The 23257-nt window shown below is 40.7% G+C and overlaps 1 protein-coding gene across 3 annotated transcripts in view; it reads left to right on the top strand.

Annotated features, from left to right (window-relative positions):
• Nucleotides 1-23257, top strand: part of wwtr1 (WW domain containing transcription regulator 1) — a 38534-nt gene that overhangs the window by 3763 nt on the left and 11514 nt on the right. For 2 of the 3 annotated variants that reach the window (XM_036586260.1, XM_036586259.1), the window contains exon 2: nucleotides 16694-16836. In XM_036586260.1, coding sequence (XP_036442153.1) covers nucleotides 16694-16836 — 143 coding nt within the window. Of the gene's footprint in view, nucleotides 1-16693; nucleotides 16837-20487; nucleotides 20602-23257 lie in introns of all 3 variants that reach the window. The other variant, XM_036586261.1, reaches the window with a different exon arrangement.

Below are 23257 nucleotides of genomic sequence, written 5' to 3'. Positions count from 1 at the left end.
GTAAAAAATAAAGATACAAAACAATGGCTGCAGGGCTCCTGAGAATTTTTAATGGAGTCTCAGCCTGCTGCTATCTGTAAAGCAGGCATAACAAACGTGCTTGTGGAGACAAGAGCTAGTCTGGGTTTTCTTTGTCTGTTCTGGAGTCTGCAAGATGCTGGCCATGCTCACTATGGTTCTGGAGCACTCACAGGGTACTTCAGAATCTCTTTGAGCTAACTGGAAGCTATTCCACTCTAGTATATCAATTGGATGGGTATGAATCTCTGTTTGTTTGGCACTGGATGGCTAAGGCTTGCCTGGCTGGCCTTCTCCTCCAGTGATGGCAGCCATTAAGACAAGAGACCCTTTGTAGCTTTGTAGTTTTTTTGAATCGCCTCTGGGCCTTGCATGACTTTCAGATATAAATTGTATGAAAGCAGTTACACATGAAGGAAATGTCATGTGGGCTGAATTTAAAGCAGTCAATTTGTGACCTGCGTATTCACTCTAGATTTAAACAGAGCTACTTGCAGACAAAGGAATCTTGCTTTCTGTTTGTTACCAGAAAGGGTTACTGTTGAAATCGAATGGAGTAGAGATGGACTCAGTAACAATAGAACATAATTAGTTAATTTGTTTTAGTTAAGTAAAATCTTCAGGGAATCAGCAACAACACATAGAACTCCAGTAATAAGTTGCGTGTAAGTTCTTTAGGTTGCAAAGTCCTATCTTATGAAGTGGTCAGCTCTGCGAGGAGCCGCCACTCTTATTTACAACAGGTGACAGACTGCTGTCGAAGTTGCACCAAGCCTGGGCCACTGAGAAAATGGAGACCCAACATATAGAACCAGCCTGTTATTTATGATCTTTGGGCTTTAGAAAGGGCTAGTTTGATACCTGACCTTTGCAGGCTTTCTAAAAAGACAAGTTTTTTCCCAGCAGCAGGACACTGTATGCCTCTTACTTGGGTTCTATTGTTTCAGAGTGAAAAATTTTATTGGGAATTTGCTCTTGCTCAGATCTCGCCTGCGCCATGTTTGCATCACTACAAACACTCAGAAACAAAGAGACCCTTTAGAGCAATGTGTGATCCTTCCCTCGGAGTGCTATATTCTGGTAGATAAGATGATCTATTTATAATGCTCTGAGGGCCAGCCTTGATTGAGTTAATGCAAGCTTGGCGAGATGGCAGAGAGAGAGAGTGTGTGTGTGTGTGTGTGTGTGTGTGTGTGTGTGTGTGTATATGTGTGCGTGCAAACAGTTTTGTGCTCAGATCAGTCAATAATCCAATATACGTGAGTTTGCCTAAATGGCTGAATGGGAGCTGGAGGTGTCGGACAGAGAGATCTTTGTTTACACGGCACAGTGCCGCCCCTTTGAGCCGTATGCCACTGTGGTTTATGATGTTTAAATAAAGAAGTGGGTCTCTGGCCAGCTATCGACTTTTGTAGATGGTGCGGCTGACCTTCTGCAGACGTCCCCTTACGGGAAGACAGCTGAGAGCCTTTAGCTGGAGAAGATTGGAGATTACAACACACACACTCGTGTACTCTCACCTCACTGTCAGTTTACAGACTTTAACCCCGAACATCAAACAGAAAAGCCCAAGAACTCTTCCAAGAACTGTATTTCTTGTGTTTGAACCTCACAATGAAGTATATGTAAACTTGGCTGCACACACTGTCCTACTTCACCATTAGTTTAAATAATTTTAGTAATTGTTTATCTCTAGTTGAATTATTTTTTTTAGCCGATTCAGTTTCGAGGCATTTCTTTTGTGTTTCTGATTTAGCCATCATGTCTGATTTAGGTTTCAGATTTATATTAATTCAACAATTTCTGTGTTTGTTTTATAAAACAATTGTAACAATTTAATGTCTCACTGTGTTTTTCTGACTTGAGACTGCTGGACCGTTTTAGTGTTGTGTTTAGGTATTTTAATGTTATACATTTCCATGTGCTTCATGCCTGAGTTTCACGTGTGCTCAGCTGTTTTTCTGAGTGGTGCTTTCCATGTGCCCCCCATCCCCTTTCCAATATGCAGTTGAAAGAGATAGCTCGGTCCACAGGATATGGAACTGCTCATTTCCTTTTGTTTGCTGGGATAATGGCTAGAGGGACAAAGTGGCCTCTCTTTGGGGTTTTGCTGGAGCAAAAACAACAAACATGAGTCACTTCAAAGACTGAAGCAAGGGGAAACCCGACTGAACAACATGACTAACTGCACCAAAAAAATGTGTGTGTGTGTGTGTACATGTGCAAATAAATAAGCCAGCCATCTGCAAAGAAAGCTGTGCTAAAACTGTAATGCATGCTTCAAACTATCGAAAATAGAATGATACTGGAATGGAGGGCTGTCTATTCAGAAGCCCCTTTTACATTGAACATTTTCCCATGTTTCTCTGCATTGTATGGGTGTCACTGAAAGCTTTTGGAAGTCATATTCTGTGAAAATTGTTGAGTGTGGAAATGTATAGGTTTGGTAATGTGAAAGGGGCTTTAAGATATTGAACACTGACATACAGAATCGCGAACATTATGTATGTCTGTGTTCCTGTTTTTTCCAGTCCAAAAAATATTGTTAGACATCTGTAGCCTTCACAGCTGTGAAGAAGTCAAAATTATGCAGAAAACTGTTTGCATTCTTGAGGAGCTCATGATAGCTGGCTGGAGAAAGGAGCTCCAAAAAGTTCAATCTTTATCTACATGTCTAGCCTTAAGGAACCCTAAAAACTCAACTATCTAAAGCCTTAATTTGTTTCTATTATGGTTTATAGTTTAGTACTTTACCTTTGTCAAATAGTGGTGTAGCTAAACATTTGTACCTTGAAAGATTGCTTTCTAAAATGGAGTCTGTATGTTGAAGTCTTTATAAGATTCTCTCCCTCCCTACTGACGCTGGCTGCCCTTCTGTGGGAGTTCCTGTAAGTAGGAGGAGCTTTGAAAGGTGAGACCCTTCTCCAGAGTTGTTGACAGAGTCTGTGACTCCTCCCTACATCTCTCTCTCTCTCCGTCTCCCTGTCTCTTTTTCTCTCTCTTTCCCTGCTTATTCATGGGGTCTGGAATGTGAGCAGCAGCTATGTGGGTGTATTGTTCTCGCGGCAGAGAAAAGCCTTCAGCAACCCTCGCCTGCTTTTCTATACCACTGGCATTTCATTCAGCACGCCGATGCGTGCGGCCACATTTGTTTTGGAGTTGATCAGAGAGAGCAGCAGGGAATAGGCTTGACACGGGGTGGGGTCCGCCCTGATTCACACCAGTGTCACCCTGTCACGTGTGACACATCACTGGCTACCGGGGAGCCTTCATTGAAGGGCAGTTTGAGCATGAGCTAATTCTTATTGTCCGATCGCAGAATAAACGCAATTATGAAGTGAGAATGGGCTGTTGAGAGGGGTTTTGCCGTGTGCCTGATCTCTCTGAACCCTAACGGAGGCAGCCACATTCCTGTTGCCACAGCGAGTGTTATGAATGGGGCTGGCTATAGAGACCGTGGAAAGGAGAGGACGATGGAATTCCTTGAGTTTATTGACTTTGCTGATATATGATTAATTAGACCATTTAACTCACCCCCATCAAACTTTAGGGTCTGGTCTGATTTGATTAACTATCCATTTCATATGAAGTCTACAAGGCAGCGTTGAAGGCAACACTTCTCAAAGTTATTTAAGCTGCTCTTTCTCTTTATAGGGATAGGACACCTACGTGAACTGTAGATGTCGAAAATAAAACTGGTACGACTGCATAGCTATGCTTCCAGAGCTTACGTGGCCTGTGGGCCTTCTGATGCTAGAGCCAGATTATCCCCACAGGCACTAGAACAGCTAGCTTTAGACCTAACTTAAGCCTAAAACATTTCCTCCAGAACTATCCAGTAGACTACTAGCATATAGGAATCAGTTTATGTCCTCTTGACATCCGTATAACATTTGGCGTCAGCTGCCCTGGCGTTGCTGTGTAGAACATGTCTCAGCTGGTCTGCGCTGTGGCTAAATCTCTTATTGCGAAATTGGCACGTGTGTGGTCACATGACCTGTTGCTTAGTTCTGGCAAATTGACTAGCCCTGGCAGATCCTATTTGTCAAATTACTGATATGCAATTACAGTTTGGAATAGTGCACTGCACTGAAGGCTGGGTAACATAGGCATTCAGCAATGAATAGAGATGACACTTTTTTCCTCTCATGAATTGCTTCGAATACAAAAAAAATTTTTGGGGGGAAATTATGATCATTCACGGGGCAGCTGCAGAAAGCTGATTTGTACTGGTGAGGAATTTTGAAGACCTGGTAGTAGAGAGTTAAAAAGTAATGCAAATAAGGAAAAAGTGCCGTTGAACTCTTAGTAATGGTAAGCCAAATATATTAAATTGTAAAGAAGCAGGAGAGTGAGGGAGAGTGTACGTGTGTGAGAGAGAGGGAGACAGAGGTGGGGGCTTACTTTGCGGAGCCAGGGTTCATTCCCATGTCTGCTGTGGGATTATTAACAATGAGTGCTTTGTGTAGGGGCATTAGGCTAATATCAATCCACTCTTTTTATTTGTACTTTCACTGGATAAGAGAAAGGGGCTAGTGTACCATCCTAAGTTGATGGGGGTTTTGTGTGAAATGGTCTTTTGTTTTACACCCCTCACTGGATGTATTGTAACACAATTCACAGAGCCGTATAGACAACACCCAGTCTGAGCACTCAGCTGGTTCTTGTTTTTTGTCTGCTAACGTATGGGTGGATGTGATGCTACTGAGTGCTTCAGACTTTCTGTATGGACTGTAAAGTATATGCCCTAAAGAATAAGAACTTCATTTTTTGTTCTTGGTATTGTGTTGGTTCATTTCGGGGCTGTTTTTTTTATTTATTCACCAGTACAACATGCTTGAATGGATAAGAAGAACCTAACTCCTTTTTAAATCGTTCTCTGAATTCTGCCGCAGACTGTATATGCTTGCTGTCTCTGGCTGGCTGGTGTTGCTCAAGGCTTGGGGCACAGGCCTTGTCCAAGTCTGGGGTCACTTCTCAGGCAGCAGACGGTGTGCTCTTTATCTTGGAGGAAAAAAGCCCACATGGCCCACACGGCTGCGCACTCAGTGTTTTCCATGGCAGACGGAGCACTTTTTCCAGGCCGTCCTTTAACAGAGGCTGTCTGGCAATCTGGCTCAGCCGACAGATCCCCCTGGCAGCCATACGCTGTGGGATTTCTGTCCCAGTGCTGCCGTGTCTGATAGTTTCAGCACACTCTGTGCACCAGCTTACTTAATGTTCTAAAATGCTGGCTTTCTCAGGTTTATTAGCCCAGCCCCTGGGGATACAGCATCGAGATCAAATTCAGAGTCACTGTACTATAAATGTATTAATTCCAATTTAAATGTGTGTATATATATATATATATATATATATATATATATATATATATATATATATATATAATATATTTTTGAGATTTGAGGTGTAGTCGTCCTTTTTTTTGCTATTTCTAGTTGAATCAGGTTTGCACATGCAGCAGTCCAAAAGTGATGTAGAAGCAGTTAACAATTAACTCTGCAGTGCAGGAGCCTTTTCTAGGCTGGAAGCATAGAAGCTGTTTTTATGTTAATTTCTGATCCAGGAATGTACGGCTGGTAATGCCTTGTCGTCAGGGTGATGTCGAAAATGCGGCTCAGGCTTGGCCTCTCTTGGAGCATGCCATAACACCACAACATTCCTCCATACCCATTTAGATCCAGCTCCTCCTCGAGGCCACTTAGCCGCTGAACACACACACATACACACACATGCACTCGCACACAAGGAAACAGACCTTTTATACATAGCTAATCAATGTATTGATCTGGAATTTAGAATTGTGACAGTCTGTTCCTCCACAACATGTCAGACGACTCAGGCACATTTGGGTTTTCTGTTTGTAAAACAACTGTTGTGTTTTGAAAGAGCAGGCAGACTACCATTTTGCCATTATGACATCCTTTATAACTTTAGAGTTTTTCTGCATTTTTTAAACTTTCTCTTGACAATACAATAAAGTCTGTTCTTTCACTCCTTGTGCTCATTGTTGCTTTTTACTAAGCCTAAAAAACCTGATCACTCTAGTTCTGCCTAGCTAAATGAAATGAACAAAATGAAAATGGCCTTATCACTCTTGTTCTTAACTCACAATGACAGCAAGAGAAAAGCCATGGCTCTATCCTTGGACTGCTTTGTAGATGGTTATGACCTTCATGAGTTCTGTGGGTTTCTGAAAAGAGTGCATGGTAAAGAGACCTGGTGCTTAAAGGGAAGTGAGATCGGATCACCACTCTTCTCCTGTCCCCACAGTTTGCTTGTTGTTGGACCACAGTCTGGGGTCAGGCTGTTTTCAAGTTGTTTAACATACTGGGCAGCGATCCAGCCTCAGGATATTATGGACACTAATTAGATCATCCTAAATCACACTTTTGTGTTAGTTCCTGTTACAACACAAGCAAAACTGCAGGTGGTTGACTTCATACATTGGAAACAAAGTTTTGTTTGGATACACTCGAGAAGCTGATGCAGGGTCATTGTACTTTCATGGAACAACAAGCATGAAACTCACCTTACAGTAACAACATAAGGACACTAGTGACCTTGATTGTTTTGAGAATGAAGCAGCCTTCTAGTTTCCTGTAAGACTTGGGTGGTATTTCCAATTGGAAAGCCAATAGTTATGACTCACCCAGCATAATCACATGTCTGATTTTTTTTCGTTCATCATGTATTGTCTCTTCATATGTGCCGTTGTCCTTTTGATCGTGAACTTATATTCAGGAACAGTAGAACGGCCATTTTGGATCACAGGGCAGTAAAGAGCACCACAGTCTCTCCTGAGCTCTGTAGAGCAGATTGTGTGTTGCTGGTTTCTACTTGACACCTCCAGTCTCCAGAGAAGCTATTGAACACACAAAAGCACTAATGTATGGGCTTTCAAAACCTGATCTAGTTTTTCTTGTTTTGGTGGGGCGACAAGGTGAATGACTACACTATCATAGAGGCTCGGAGAAGTCTCTCACTCTGTTGATCTTTTGCTCTTTCTCTTGCAACTTTAGCAAATCTGTGCCAGGTCTATAGTTAGCTTACCCATCGACAGCTGCTGCCTGGGCCTGGCCACTCTCGCCCAGCCAGTTGTCCTAACCAGTAACAAGAGGAGTCACCCCCCAGGCCTCTCCAACAGCTGAGGAAGATCTGACAGGGAACTGCTTCAACTTTCCACTGTACCATACAAATATTTTGGTGTTTAGGTTTGTACAAACAAGAAAGCAGTTAAGCTGAGTTAAACTCTGCCTTGCTGTTCCTTGCATAATTTTCTCAGATGAGGTCTTTTGGTTAGTCTCATCTGTTATTCATTTCAAGATTGATGAAACACCACATTAGAATATCAGCTCAATGCATGCTGCCTGCTTCTTAGGCTAGTATTGCTGACCAAGCTAGACAGTGCTAGCCCCAGGCCTGGGGAAGCTTCCAAACTCCTGCTCCATTCTTCTGCCCTGGCAGCATGAAGCAGTTAAGATGTCTATAATTAGTAGCGCATTCCACTTCCTGCCTCACCTCCCTCACATTTTCAAATTCAATTAAATAGTTCTGATTCCAGGATTTCCAGCTGGTGCCTCTTACTGTGTCACAACAATTCAGACCATCTAAATTTGACCCCTCATGATCCGTCTTTTGGACAGGCCCACGACACCTTTTGCCTCAGTGTCCCTTTCTCCTTTCAGTGGAATTGCTATTATGCTAGCAACAGGGGGGAAACCCCTAGTAACCTGAGAATGGCTTTACTAGGAAAGTGGATCCTCTCCTTTTTGTTCCTGTTTTCATTGTGTACCACTGAGTGGGAAAAGCGCTCATACCAGTGCTGTGGTGTCATTCTGCTGCTTGGTCAGTCTTAATGTGGAGGATGCTACTGATTCAGCCAAGCCACACCACATTCAGCCTACGCCCTCTTTTACCATGCTTGCTCACTCTCTGGACCTTCAATCACAGGCAGTGGGCCGCATAACACTTGTTACATTGGATTAACAGTTCAGCAGTAAAAATATATGTGACCTATATATGTATATATGTATGACCTACTTTACTTCTATTAGGTTAGGGACTTGTTAGCATCTAAAGCAAAGCCAATTGCCATGATACATGGGAGAGTTGAGGTTACAAAGCCTTGGTAGTAGTTCTGGGTACTGTAGGTAAATTTGCACATTTCCCAAGTATATTGTGGTATCAGGTGATTGTACAGTATCAAGTTTGCATTAATAATTAACCCATTCTTCCCGAGTGCTAGTATTTTTGGCTTAAAGAATGACTTACAAATATGACTTTATCAGTGTTAGACTGTTTTCTTCTGTTTTTGCTCATTTAAATGAGTGCTGTTTATTTGGTTCTATGAATATTGAATGGTTCTTTGAAAACAATTTGATATGCATTATAAATGACATACATTGCAGTTGATTACAAATACACAACATACTTCATAGAATACTGCTTTTTTAAGCAAAACAAAGCATTAGTGTTAGGTGTGTGCAGTCGATTGTAGTGTCTGCATAACATTACACTTGAGTTCTCCCAAGCCAACCTTGTGTAGAGGCTGTTGATGTTGCTATGGCTACAGACACACTCTCATTCCCAGAGCTTTCAGTCTGTACCCTAAGCACAGATGAAAGTGAGAGAGGCCTTCATGTCTGCCATGGTTCTGCAGTGTATAATTAGAAGTCAAAATAGCCATTAATTGTGGCAAGGATGCTAGGGGCTGGCAATATATTGGATTGTACCCTAAAGTTTCTGCTGGAGGTCAGCTGAGCTCATAACTGCTTGCTGTTTTTATCTTTCCTGAAATGTGTTTGCATGTTTTTTCTATTCTTGTAAATGGATGATTCTTTTTCTAATTTATTCCCATGTTACCCCAGATAATCCACAGGCTGGGATGCTCAACCTACAGGGGTCAAACATAGCTTAAGCACTTAACTCCTCAGTGACTCTGCACTTGGTAACTAGAAAGTGTCTTGAATAGTTTGGACTAAGAGGCTAGTCTTAAATGATACTGATAAGCAGTGAAAAATGAACAGGGTTCCATTTTAAGAAATGCTTTGAACACTAAATTTGTGTCCTAAAAGCCAAAAGGTTCTGTATTAAGTTTTGTGTACTGTTCAAGGAACTCATGGTTGCCATCTGTTTGTAGCAGTGTATGGGTGTGAGTGATATCTATGCTTATGTTTGCATGTAACTCTGTGAATATGTGAGGAGCAAGGCTCAGCACGGGGCATCCTGAGACTGCGACAGCTGCTGGATTATTCCCAGTCTGAGGATCTTCAGTTTGCTGCTTATTTTTAGCCCTCAACTGCACCTGCAAGGCCTTGCACTGGCAAAGACAACAGGCTGTTTCAGTGTCCAACTGTCTACTGCTGTCAGAGTATACTGCACAACACAACCAAACCTTTCTGTAATTCTTCTTTAGAAATGCCAGGTGATTACAAACTTGTTTGGGGTATTATAACAATAACAATAATAATAATTCCTAGCTAATGCTGCCTATATGGTACTGTGTACATTTTAGGAAATACTCAGATAACAGCGTCAGGTTTCAGACATCAGACAAAACAGCTTGTCTCAGCTCTCATACAGGAGGTGAAATGGCCTTAAGCAAAATGGCATCAGGCTATGCTACCTCACATGGTAAATGTTGTGTGACATTCTCAATTCCATTCTTAATTCCTAGGTTAATTATAGCTTTTTGGCCAAATTAAAGATTTACAATGATATACTATTATTAGTAATGCACCATTACCATGTTTCTCTTAACAATAAACAGGATAACGATAACGAGGATAACGATACCTGATCTTTGTGTATTGGCCAGAAACTGAGTACTAACACTGATATAAACTTTATCTAATTTAACTTGTCCCGATACTTATAGAATTTACACTTTTAAAATGTTTTATTTTGGTAAAAGCCATTTGTGTGTGTGTGTGTGCGCGTGTGTGCGTATGTGTGTGTATAAACATTTCAGATGCTTAAGACTAACCAATTTTTGTTCATTTAGTATATAAGATGAAAGTGATATAAGTATTTATAAGTATTTACTATTGTATAATTACTGAAAGGAACCATATTTAACAACTGAAAATACACAGGGAAACCTGTGGTCTGTGCATGTGAACACGCAGCAGCTTTTCTGGCTTGCCAAAAAGAGTGCTAAATGTTGTTTCACATCAGAGTTTCTCAAGTCTTTTGTCTCCTTAGTGCATCTCATTCACTTACATCTTACATCTGCGAGTGCCAGACTCTGCTGGAGTTCAGTAAATATTCCAGTCATTTACACTAACAGTAGCAGTAGTTGAAGAAAAAGGCCACAAGACCATGCTGCTGCGTGATGAAGTTGACCGACAGGTACAATGCATGCGTTGCTAGTGGACACACAGGCCTTGCTAGTGGGCTGCTATGCTAAAGGCTAAACCAAGGCTAAAGGCTCATTACCCAACAGACCGACAGCTCCTTCCATAAGATTCTCTAACGTTCCCTCCCTCGATAACAACCTGGACTAACATTATCTCAGTCTGTAACTGACTACACTGTGGGAGATAAGTGATCACTGAAACAAGACTGTCTTAGACATTCAGCTAAGGGACTGGTGTATTTATATCATTTTGGTGAAACTAATACCATAGGAAGGATTCCAACTGGTGTATCACTCACTACTATTGTCTTTCCACAAAATACTTGCATTATAGGTTTTTCTGTGAGCATAGTTACTGCTGCTTGTCAAATTGCACCACTGATGTGCTGTTAAGTTATGTCTTCTGGTGTGCTTTTGTGAGCCAAAGTGTGTGCACATAAGAAATTGCTTCATGGTTTTGGTGAAAACATATTGGTATCCCCATCACTGATACAGTTACTGTGTTTAATTGCCAGTATTGACACAACCCTAATATATAAGATTAAGCTTCAGTTCATGTGCTATGCTGTTATCACCATGTTTGCTCCTGCGTCCACTTCAGTGCCAGGGACCGTCTCAAAATGACCAGACAAAAAAGTGGTGCTATTATTATTATTGTTTCATTTTAAACAGTTTAACTGCTTATCTTGGTTATTTTCCTCACTGCACTATTACACAACCAATAAGTTTAAGGTTGTAAACTCAGACTGAATATTGATTTCTAGTTTTAAAATTATTATTTTGTAAAGGGTTCGAGGAGACATATGCTATAAGAAGCTAATGCTATTAGCATTTATGCTAGCGGAGACAGACAGTGTGGCTGCTAGCATATTTTCAGACTTGGTGGAGAGAAGTTGAAGCATTGTTTGGTTGTACATCTGATACGGGGTAAATGTAGACATTTGTGTTAGTCCATGTGCAGAACAATGCAGTAGCTGTATTGTTTCGTATCAGCCAATATGTTAGTCAACCTGAAATCAAAAAGGACCCTTTTTACCTTGCTAGTTCATGTCTGTGGTCACATTAAGCACAATCCATTGCATTATATCATTCAAACACAAATTTCTTGTTTCTCCATAATCTTTGATTGAAGTGTGCTGATTTCTGCTTGCCTCTAAACGCGTGTGACGTTTGGTTGCATCACTGTGTGCCAACAGCAACACTAACCACAGATATCTGAGCATGTTTTTACTCCTCCTCCTTACCCTGACCAAGTGACCAGTAAGAAGACTCATCACCTCCGCTCCGGCTGCACGTACATGTGTGTCGGCATACAACCCTTCCTTCTCCTCATTTACTGTCTCTTTCAGTTTTTAGACTGATTGTAAAGTAATCAATTATTAGTTACTTAGTTACATAGCTCGTTGCTGTTGAAACCCTGTGTTAATGTTAACAGCAGTGAGGTAGTTCAGATATCTGGCTGAAGTTTTCTGTCGCGCTATGACGTTGGTGGGGGGTCAGCTTGTTAAGGTACACAGTGTGCACAGACACGAACACACAGTACATTTCTTGCTTAAATATTAGCTAATTACATTCATACACAAATTTATTTTATCTGACTTTTTCCTGAAGTCTCTTTTTCTTGCTGTTGCAGCGAAAGAGTAAGAACAGCAAGAGCAGTGTGGTTGCTAACAGGTTAGCCTGTTAACTGGTGTCATCTACGTCTTAAAAAGTAAAAGAAAAAACATTAAGATCTACCTTTCAGCAATTAATGAACCATGTTTCAGATCTGCTTTTCATGATCCATTAACATCCTGAAGAATAAAATCATGTCCTGTCCACATCTATTTCCCACCCAAAGAGCCTGTTTCACTCGGAATTATGTCACTTTAAGGCAGAAAAATGCGTTTTGATTTCGGTGATGTTATGTTAACTTGCAAATAAGTAGATAGATAGCCAAATTAGATGCTTTAGAGTAACCAAAAGACCAAACAAATTACCAAAAGGACCATTAACATTAAATTGTTAATAGTGATTATTATAAATTGTCCTCTTGTAGTGGTATCATGCAAGATTCCCATTCTTGACTTGACTTGAAATTGTTCCAGCTGTCTCTTGAGCAGGTGGGAAATAAACTAGGTTTAGAACTAGAACCGTAAATTCAGTTGGTCCATGTTTAGGTCAGTTCTTGTTTTTGAATTTGCAGTGTTGTGGTGTAATGCTGATTTGTCCTATTGAAGTGCTGAGTAGAATCGAACATGGCAGAATAAAACGCTGTTCTCATTAGTTCTAGTCATGATCAACCAGTAAAGTACTACCCTGCTGAATATATATATATCTTGAAAATAAGCCATTTGTGTTTTCAGTGTCACACAGAACTTTGAGGTGGCCCTCTTGCCTCTTGTAGATTTAGTCTGGTGACCTGTTTAAACATAACAGTATCTCAGTCTATACAACTGCTGTTTAGCAGAGAGTGAGTGAGAGATAAGGAGTCTTATTCTGGAGTTTCCTGACGGGGTGTGAGTGAGACTCTGCAGTCAAGATTGTGTCGTATTCTGCAGATTGCTCCTTCTTGTCTATCTTTAAACATCTCACACTGACGCATGACTGAAACGTTTGTGTGTGTTGTGTGTTGCAAGAGAATATATTTGTTGCTGGAGAATCTCATTCTAAATTGGCTTGCATTCACATCTGTGGATTGATGATCAAGTTTAATTACGATGATTAAGATGATCAAGATGATTAAGTTTTTTTCTTACTTTCAAGACCGTTTCTTTTTAGGAATAGTATGGAGTGTTTTTTAAAGAACAGTTCCAATTGCAGTGCATATTGCCTTGCAATAAAAAAAATATGAATATGTATATTGTGACATCCCCATCCTCTGAATCACCTGTTATATTATTGATTTCTTCTATATACAATGACAAATTGTACAGTGCAGATTTAAATCTTATAAACTACGCACACAAAAATGTGTTTGTTGATGTTTTATCCAATATTTCCAGGATTTTTAATTATTATATACTGTAATTTATGCATTGCAGTTATCTGTTTACAAGAATGTCACATTCTGTCTCAAGATTTGATCCTCTCTTGAAGTGTTGTGAATGTTAAAGTTACTGTAACATCATTGTCAGAGTTGTACAGTCTTCAGTCATTTTAGAATAATCATCTGCAGCTCTGTTCGGCATTCTGAACACATCTAAATTTTTTTCCAAACTCTTTCCAAATTCTAAACTTTTGAACACTAATGTATATGTCTCAGATATGACATTTTGTATGTACATGTATGTGTATTTGTGTGTGTGTGTGTGTGTGTGGGTGTGTGTGTTTGTATGTATTCTATAAGGCAGATCAGTGTATTATTTTCCAGTGCTAGCACACTAACAGGAAGTCCAGCTCTGAGGTGCTGTGTCCATCTGGCTGTAGTGTGAGTGTGTCAGTGGAGGGGGCTGTGTTTTTTTCAGCCCTGGTGTCGCCCCAGGTTCAGCACCCAGCCATTGTTTCTCTGAATTTCCTGTGTGTGTGTGAGTGAGTGTGTGGGTTTCTTCTGCAAACAGTACACTGCTCTCGCACAAACATGGCCATGTGACGCTCAGTCAGGGCCCATGCGTCTCCTGATCTTAATGCTTGCTTCATTTTTGCTTTGCTTCTTCTCTCCAACATCAAAATGTATACTTTTCATGTGGGAGTGGGTAGTTTTCCAAATATATCATGGTATTAAGTTTCCACTATTAAAGTTTATGAACCTATGCCTTCTGAGTACTGCTACTCTACGATAAAAGAATGTCTTATAAACCCGACGTAACTTGTTTGGTTTGGACTGGTCAGTTCTGTTTTCTTCTCTTCTCAATTTTACACCAACAGTGTTACAGTGCAAAGTTTTGTAAACCTTAACTGGAGAGAAACCAGACTTCAAGAAAGGCAATTTGAAAACTTGAAAAATTAAAAGTACCGCAATGTGACAGCAATACCATTATACTGATACAGATCATATTGGCCTAGCACCTCAGTTATCACCTTAAGTACAGAAACACTCTTCATAACTTTATTTGTGTTGTGCATTAAGCCTCATAGCAGACCTCCTAATTCAGAGATTTGACCCAAGACGGGTTTGACCTGAGAAGCCTGAAGCTCTAGACTTAGGGGGCCTATTCACAGCTGCAGGATAGCTGCCCCACCCAGGCCCTGAGGCCCCTTTCTGCCAGCTTCATAATCCCCTCTCACCCTCCGCTCCTAAATCTCCCCCAGTAAAGAACACACTGCAGCCTGCCTGAAACCCAGTAGCATAAATCAGCCCTTCTGCTGACGTCTTTTACCCAATTAAAGGCCCTCCTGTAAATACTCTTTACATTCTGCCTCTGTCCCAGCTCCCAACACCAACAGGACAGTCATGTCTAAAGCCATACTCCCATACTCAAGTAAATGTATTGTTACTTTAATGAAATAATGACTCAAATAAAAGAAAAAAAGTATCCAGTTTGGAAAAAAAAACAGTGTAGAGTTTTGTGTAGAACTGCAACGGAACTTCTTAGTATATTCAGCAAATACCACAACAGGAACTAAAGTTTGTTAGGTACTAATCTTTTTTAACATTTTCTTCCTGAAAAATCTTAAACTTGAAAATAAGAAATGTTAACAACAGTTAAACAGCAAACAGTCCAGATGCTAAATTAACAGAACAGAATAAAATCAAACAAAAATTAGAAGTTACAATCTTAAACATCAAGAACTACTTTTTAAAATTTTTTAATTATTTATTTTTTTGAAGATGTACTTTTACTTGAGTCAATTCTTTTACTTGAGTATGGGTTCAGGCATTTTTACATACCTTAGTTTCATGGCCAGAAGGTTAGGCCCCTCTAAAACCTGTCTCCAGATACCTCTAGTCTGGGCTCTTTAAATGTGTAGAGTACAATCAATAATACAAGCAAATCAAACTAGCTAGTGGAATGCTGTTGTTAGCTAATGAAACTTTTTTCCTTGCAGAGGTAATTGTTATTTTTACCGCTTGTAATTTGTATTCTGCACACATCTAAATGCTTAATTGGAGTTTTGGGGGAGTTTGAAGCATAGTTCTTAGTTTGTTCCCACCCTAATGAATCTATGTTCCTGCCAACGTTTGGCCTATGCCCACATCTGCACTTAAATACACGTGACAGAGTAAATTTAACTATTTACTAATCACCTCTGTCTATATGACTAGCCTAGTATCTCTAACACTGAAACTAACAAACTACATGCAACAAAAAGTAATTTTACAGTGCATTTGTTAGGGGCATAACAATACCTGAGTGTATATTAGTGTATTGTTATGCATCTAGCGTTAGCAATATATTAGTCTATAATCCCTAGAAATGATGTTGTACAAGCGTCAGCGGTTAGTTGCTGTTGTAGTGCCCCAGAGAACAGGTTTCCTGCTCTGCCAAGGTCAGGTCTCAGATCAGCAGGAAGCAACTAATCTTCCCATTGCTGTGTAAATAGGCCCGAGTGAGTCATGCAGGGCTTGAGGCCCTTTTGTGTGCGCAGTGACTAACTCTACCTCTACCGGCTCGCCGCACCTTGGATTCATTCGCTTGGCAGGGTTTGTGTACAAACAAGCCCGTACAGCTAAGGAACCTAAATCCTGTGGACAGAAAACTTGAAAAGCTGAAACTTAATCTATCCTAAGCCCCTTTCATGCTATGTGATTAGTGCCATGATTTTTATGTTCATAAGAGGTCTTGGTGTTCTAGGGGTTTGCAAGTGTAGTTGATGGTAGAGCACCAGTAAAAGTGTCAGGTCATTTATAAGTGCTGCAAGTTATGAATTGTAAAAAAAAAAGTAGTAAAACAGTGTCAGTGTGAAAATTTTTGTGAAACCAGAAGTTCATGTAGAACATATGCTGTATACCATGTGCAAGAATTGCCACATTCCAGCACACGCTCTCTAGTGTAACCATGACTACAGATGAAATCATGACCTAAGGAGAAAAATGCAGAGGAGCCAGAATTTCATGTGGCTTCTCTTTTGGATGGAAGGATGCGTTTAGTCATGGGCGTGAGGACACAGAGTGCTGTACTGCCCTTTGATCTCTGCCTTACACTACCACCTGGGTTTTCTTTAAGAATCTATACAGACATTTCTGAAGACCTTTTTGTGTTGTTGTAATGGTCCAAGGTACAGTAATTGTTGGTTAGGCTAATTTATCCTCAACTTTCAACTGAAACATTCAATACTGTCAACCGGGATGTCATTTGAAATGTCCTTGTAGACATTATGGACATTTATCTGTTGAAACATCCTAGAGCCTGTTTGGTAATAAATTTTTGTGTGTGTTTGTGTGTCTCTATGCAGTCACGTGGAGAAAATCACCACGTGGCATGACCCTCGGAAGACCATGACGGCCAGCATGAATCAGATGAGCCTGCACGCTCAGGCAACCAGCAGCACCGGCAATGTACAGCAGCGCTCCATGGCCCTGTCCCAGCCAAACCTCGGTGAGGCTTCCTTTTCACACCACTCTGTCCAACTGCTGTCTCCTTCAGACTTTTACCTACAGAAGTTGTAGGTATTCATGCCATAACATCAAGAAGAGCATGGTGATGTTTATTATCATTTATTTCCTACTCGTAGCTTGTTCAAAAACTGAACGATTCTAACAGGTGGATTCTAAAAGATACCACATTTGGGTTTGTAATGAGAAGATTAGATATTTATCATTTGAATTTGATGAAAAGTTATTGAAAAGTTAATTTCGTCGTAATTTGCAGAAGCAAAAGCAGTCCTTTACCACATACCTTTGCCATGTTTTTGGAAGTGTAGACTTAAAGCTTTCGATACAGGTTTTAAATTTTTGGAAGTAAATGTTATTCATAGCATAACTTCTTGTTATGTACTTCTACTCTTAATTGTGTAATTAAGAGTAGAAGTACATAACTACATTAAAAATAGTATAGCAAAATGAAAAAGTACTGACTGATTTTCTTTCATTATGCTTTAAGGTCAAACAGAATATTCTATTACAAGTTTAGGCAAATAAAATAAATTCAGAGCCATAAGTTTAAAACGCATATGCTATGAATGATACCTTGGTGATGGCTTCCTTCATATTAAACAACGCAAACACTACTGCTTGCATAATATTACTGCACATTATTTGACAGGTAAGCTCAAAGTACCACAACAGTTGTTGACATTGCAGAGAGATGATTATGCAGGAAACATGGAAGTATGTGCAGTCATCCTAGGGACATTGGCATTGATGGTCACATGTTAACTCTCACCTAAATGATGCCCAAGAAAAGAACATCATGTTGTTGTTTGCATATTTAAAACTTCCAACATGAATATTTTCCATCTCTGATTATGAACCAGGAAAATATCTATAAACATCTTGTAATACAGTTAAATAATAACAATCCATTCACACAACAACCACCTGCGCAGTCAACAAACATCCACAAAGAGGTAGGGTTAGGCTGCAGCAGTTCTGGAGGACTCCAGTTATAGGGAACTCCAGTTATAGGGTGGAGAAAGTGACATAGCCTACCAGCCAAGGGATTAAAAAAAGCTTTTCTGATTGCTTGTCTTTGGCCATTGTGGGATAGTGTTAAGACCTGACAGGCAGGAGTTTCTCTGTAGCGTGAGACGTTGTCACGTCTGTTCTGGAGACAGACAAAGTGAGCCTCTGGCTAGTGGCACAGGCTCGAGATCTTTTCCTCCTCTTGAAGCCAGAACAGCAAATTACTTCCAAATGTGCCTTGTTTGGCTTTTTTCTCCTCACAAATCCTGATTTGTGATGAAATGGAAAAAAGGTGTGTCTGCGCTTTGTTGCCAGCTGTTCAAAGGATTCCAGAGAAAGAGAACGAGAGAAAACTACACATCTTCCCCACGCAGTTCATATGTTTAATGTACAGTCTTAACTGTTTTCATTTTTGAAGTTTTACACGCCCTACAATGTTCAATTTCCTGTTTTATTGTTCTTTAATAATCCAAACTCTATAACCTGAGTTTTGACAGCACAAGAAACTTGAATTGAACTAAGAGCAAGAGAGGGAGGGAAACGGAGAAAGAGCAGAAGTATTCAGACATGATTGTCTGATAGGGGTGTTGGTGGTGGTGCTGAGGGGGCTACAGCATTCCTCTAAATATCAAGATGGTCAACTGTGACTACTAAAAAAATTAAAGAACTGAAGGTTAATGTAACTTAGAACCTAGTAAAGATACGTGTGCTTGCTTTAGGATGGAGTTTGTATTTTTATTTTATGTTTTATTAATATATTTTCAACACCTGCTGTAACCATGCACTATTTAAATTAACATGGCATTTTTATCACAGTGAACCTAACTTCTTCCCCCCAGCAGCTGTTGCTGCATTGGGGGGGCTGCACAAAACACAAGCATGTTAAGAGTGTGCAGAGCTGTAGGTTTTTCCATGCCTGTAGGATTTCCAAGCCCCAAAGCAGCCTAATATTGTTTTTTTAAACCTAAAAAATTCAGTCAACATAATCATATCCCACGCTTTGAGTATGCTAGTTGTTTTTCAGCTATTATTTCTCGTTACACCTTATGTTGAATGTTTCTAGGAGCACAAGGTCACATGTATTACTGAGTGAAACTCTTCACCTGTATGTTTTAGATATGCTAATGGAGGGGCCAGTTCAAGAGAAATTAGCATGTGCAACTTGATATGCCTAAAGGCAGAACACAATGTCAGCATAGTGTTAGCCTTTTTTTAAATAAAGAATTAAAAAGTTTGAATTGTTGGTTGGGCAGGCATTGGGCTTTTCGTACTTTGTGCAACACTAATTTAGAGCATGCTTGATGACAAGAAAGAGGTAAGGGAACTGTGGAGTTGATTCAGTACAGACAGCAGGAGGAGGCAGCTGCTGCCTGGCCTCTTACCGGACCTGTGTTTATGCGAATGGAAGCGTTCAGCCTGAAGTAACGTTGTGTACACCATCCTGTTTGACTTGTTCAAACAACTTATTCCTTGAGATGTGTTGCCTCTCTCTGCCTTTTTGTAAACTGGTTTCGGGGTAGTTAATAAAAAAGAAGTGTCAATTTGGTTTTTATGCCATTACAGAATGGATTTAATGACTGCCCTAGCAGAATAGTTCACAAGTATGACTGTTAAAACCTGTTTTCAACAGCACTGTTTTTGCGGTGAAATGATTAACTCCAAGTGAAAGTATAGTGCATTTTCTTAGGTAGGAAACAAATTGAAACCTCTGACTCAGTCACCTATCTGTGTCTTGTGACACCCTGTTCAGTAACTTGGTTGTCATGCTGTAATGTTGTAATGGTCGGTGTGTTATGAACTGTTTTGTGGTGTAGATAAACCACCCGCACAAGCAAACTGTGTCTTTAGTTATGGAGAATTATGGACAACAAACAGTGGTCCAGTGTCCAATATTGCTCATCTTTGTCTTTCCCCTCCTGTTTCTTCTCTTCTCTTCTCTTCTCTTCTCTTCTCTTCTCTTTTCTTCTGCCTCTCCTTCTCTTTTCTTCTGCCTCTCCTTCTCTTTTCTTCTGCCTCTCCTTTTCTTCTCTTTTGCCTCTCCTTCTCTTTTCTGTTTCTTCTGTCCTCTTTCTCTTGTTTTTAACTCTCTCTCTCTCTCTCTCTCTCTTTCTCTTTCTCTCTCTCTCTCTCTCTCTCTCTCTCTCTCTCTCTCTCTCTCTCTCTGTCTCCCTCTCTCTGTACAGTCCATCCCCTCTCTCCCTCCCCCACATTCCCAGCAGAACAATGCTGGCTGACATCCCACACTTGTCAAGAAAGGATTTCTCACTGCCTTTGTTGTTTTGATGGATTTTTTTCCATTTCTTTGTTCTCCTCTTTGAGTGCAAAGACTGACATGTTACCTTTTCTCCCCCAGAGTTTATACAGGCACCAAACATTGCAACACAGATGGCTTGATCTTGTGTTGCAGCATGGTGGCTATGACAGTAGCTAATCTTTTCAGGATTGAAGAAAGTCACATCTCATTTCAGAGCGAGAGTACACGTTCTGTTGATGATTTTGACTCTCTTCTTATTCTGGTTTTGATAAACTCAAGCCTTGAGAGGCACGCAAAGCAAATCTCAAGCGAGGCACTCTAAACACACTTGGTTGATCTGGAGCTGTTGTTGTGCTGTTGCTGCTTAAACAGGCCAGCTGCCGGAAGGTTGGGAGCAGGCAGTCACCCCTCAGGGAGAAATTTACTTCATTGACCACAAAACCCAGAGCACATCGTGGCTCGACCCGCGTGTGGACTCTCGCTTCAGTAAGTACTGTATACCCCCTGCCCCAGCTTTCTCCAGGCAGACTGACCTGCTAAGTGATCTGCCCCGCCCCACAACCCTTCAACACCTCCCATCCCACCCTACTATCCCCTTACTCCTTCAGAACCCCCTTTCTCTCCCTCACCATCACCCAATGAGATTGGATCACACATACGTAAGCCTCTGCTTGTGGACCTGCTCGAGCATGCTTGGCTTGTTCGTAATCTGGTCTTAAAGTAGTATAGATGGGAGGTGATTTGCAGCACCCCGTAGTCTTACGTGATCATCATTGCACTTGATGTTTTGATCCATTCTGTCTCAAAATCACAACTGTAATTTGGTGTGTCTTAGACTGAATCACATTACTGATCATCTGAAGAAGTGTGATTAAGGCCTACTATGACATTGCTCATGTGCGCTCATAAATATGCATGCTGTTTGTGGTGTGTGTGTGTGTGTGTACAGTATGTGTATATATATGTATATGCATATACAAATAAGAAGACTTCAGAGAATATTTATCTATATCTAATGCATCACATATAGATGAATGTCTTTAAATGTAGACAGACTTCTGTTCTCTAGTTTCAGAAGAAGATTTACATGTGTTGGCATAGGTGTTAGATGTGTTAGATGTAGATAAGCCTCTTCCATTCTCTCAGTCTTGGTAATGTGTGTCTCTGTGCATGTGGGTGTGGAACAGTGGGATGTTGGGATGGTTTTCCCCTGAGGCAAGAGACTTTGGCTCTCCTGCAGTTCTAAGGAGAGAGAGCCTGGGGCAAGCACCAATAAGGGGGCCAAGCACCCCGGTAGGTGAACAGTATAGTCTTCCCTTAAAGGCTTAGAATAGTATTTCCCTTAGTCAAATCTTAACCTGTCATTATCTGCATACTTTTGTTTCAGGGCAGACTGTTATGTACTGAGGTTGAATTAAGTGCCTCTAAAGTTAGACTGCCCCTAATCACTTTTTTGGAATTACAGTTATTTGGTGTTACCTGTAAAGGCATACGTAACATTAATTAATAATAGCAAATCACAGTCTACCATATTTATATTGCATATTTACATGAACTCTGAACTCAACTGGCTATCTCGCATCATTTTACTTGATGGTAAAAGTTAGTTTACAAATGATCCGTTTTGGCATGAAAGATGGAAAAAGCTATAGTCTGGAGCTGTATGTTAAATTGTATCATTATTGTGATGAGTTTCCACAATAAACGCATCATGAGGGAGGCGATGACAGAACAGATCAAATTACAGTGTTTTGAGTGTGCAAGCAGTAATGGCTACTGTCACAACAAACATAATCTGTGTGTCTGAAACTGGAGGCAGCTATCTTGATGCCTTGCTACCTGTGCTGTCTATGTCAATGCCTTAGAAGGCAGTGTGTACAACTGTGTTAGTGCTGGTGTTTTCTGCTATTTTTTTCTAACCGCCTCGGCACAGCACTGAAGGATACATCAACGCTGCCTTCAAAAAATGGCTGAATGGAGGAACAGCAGGCAGCGTTTTATTCAAACATTAGATTCAGACGTGATTGTGTGCCTTGCTGTCTCAGAATGCTGTATGAGAAGGACACATTTGTTACGGTTCAGACACAGCCTTCGTGATGTGGGGGGGTTTTCCCCAGAGAGTCTGTAGAGTCAGTGTTATGGTCCATATTCAGCTCATTTCCCATTAGTTGTATGGGAAAAACGTGAAACTTTCGATATGTTGTGCAACACTACAACAGACAAATTAAGATCTCTGGACAGACCTACGGTTGAGGGCAGTATCACACGAGAATATCTTCTTATTTTTCTTTACTTTACGGAGGCAGGCACAGAAGGTACACTCTGCTGTGTGTCTAATGGGGAAGAGAAACTGGTTAAACTGAAAGTAAGGCCAAAGTTTCATAAGGGAGGAGAGAAGGGAAGGAGGGGGGACACTGTGCGTGCAAAGTGTGTTATTGCTGCAGGACTACTCCACCCCCCAACCCCCACACCCCCGCCTGCCTAGCACATACTCTCATATACTTATCCATACTCCCTCATGACTATTGGCCACTAACTTGAGGCTACTTGGTCTCTTGGGCACATAAACTCACACACATGCAGAGGCAAACAGACCCCTTTTCCTGTACCTCTTGCAGTGCCCTTTTTAAACACACTTTACCCTCTTTTGCGTAAACATGGGATTTAAATTTTTTGTGCAAAACATGTGACTCCTATGATTTAAACTTAATGAAATGGATAAATACAAAGTCATCTGGTATATACACAGTTGTTTAAGTTGATTAAGCACTAGTGGTCCTTGTTAGGAACACTGAGGGTTTTAATGTGTTACAGATTTTTGGGACTGAAAGCTTTTTTCCATTCATTTTTTTTGCTGACCCTGTTGGACAGCTGACGCTGTTTCTGGGAAATAAATGAAACAAGAAGGCCTTTGTTGGCAGTGATACACAACTCAGACCTCACTGTCTCACCGCCCCCAACACCTCCTCCTCCTCAGTTTCTCAAGCACATATGATCGTTCTGTCTGTTTCCTCCACACTTCTGCTGTTGATCTTTCTCTGACCCTGACGTTCTGCCGTTCCCCTGTTCACTTTTCTCTCTCTCCTATTTCTTCTCTGGTTTCTCTCTGTGCACCTCACCCTGCTTTCGTGACTAAGCAAGG

The sequence above is a fragment of the Colossoma macropomum genome, unplaced genomic scaffold, assembly GCF_904425465.1.
Source record: "Colossoma macropomum unplaced genomic scaffold, Colossoma_macropomum, whole genome shotgun sequence".
NCBI classification, from domain to species: Eukaryota; Metazoa; Chordata; class Actinopteri; order Characiformes; family Serrasalmidae; genus Colossoma; species Colossoma macropomum.
The sequence above is the reverse complement of the archived record's forward strand: the minus strand, read 5'-3'. Positions and strand labels throughout refer to the sequence as shown.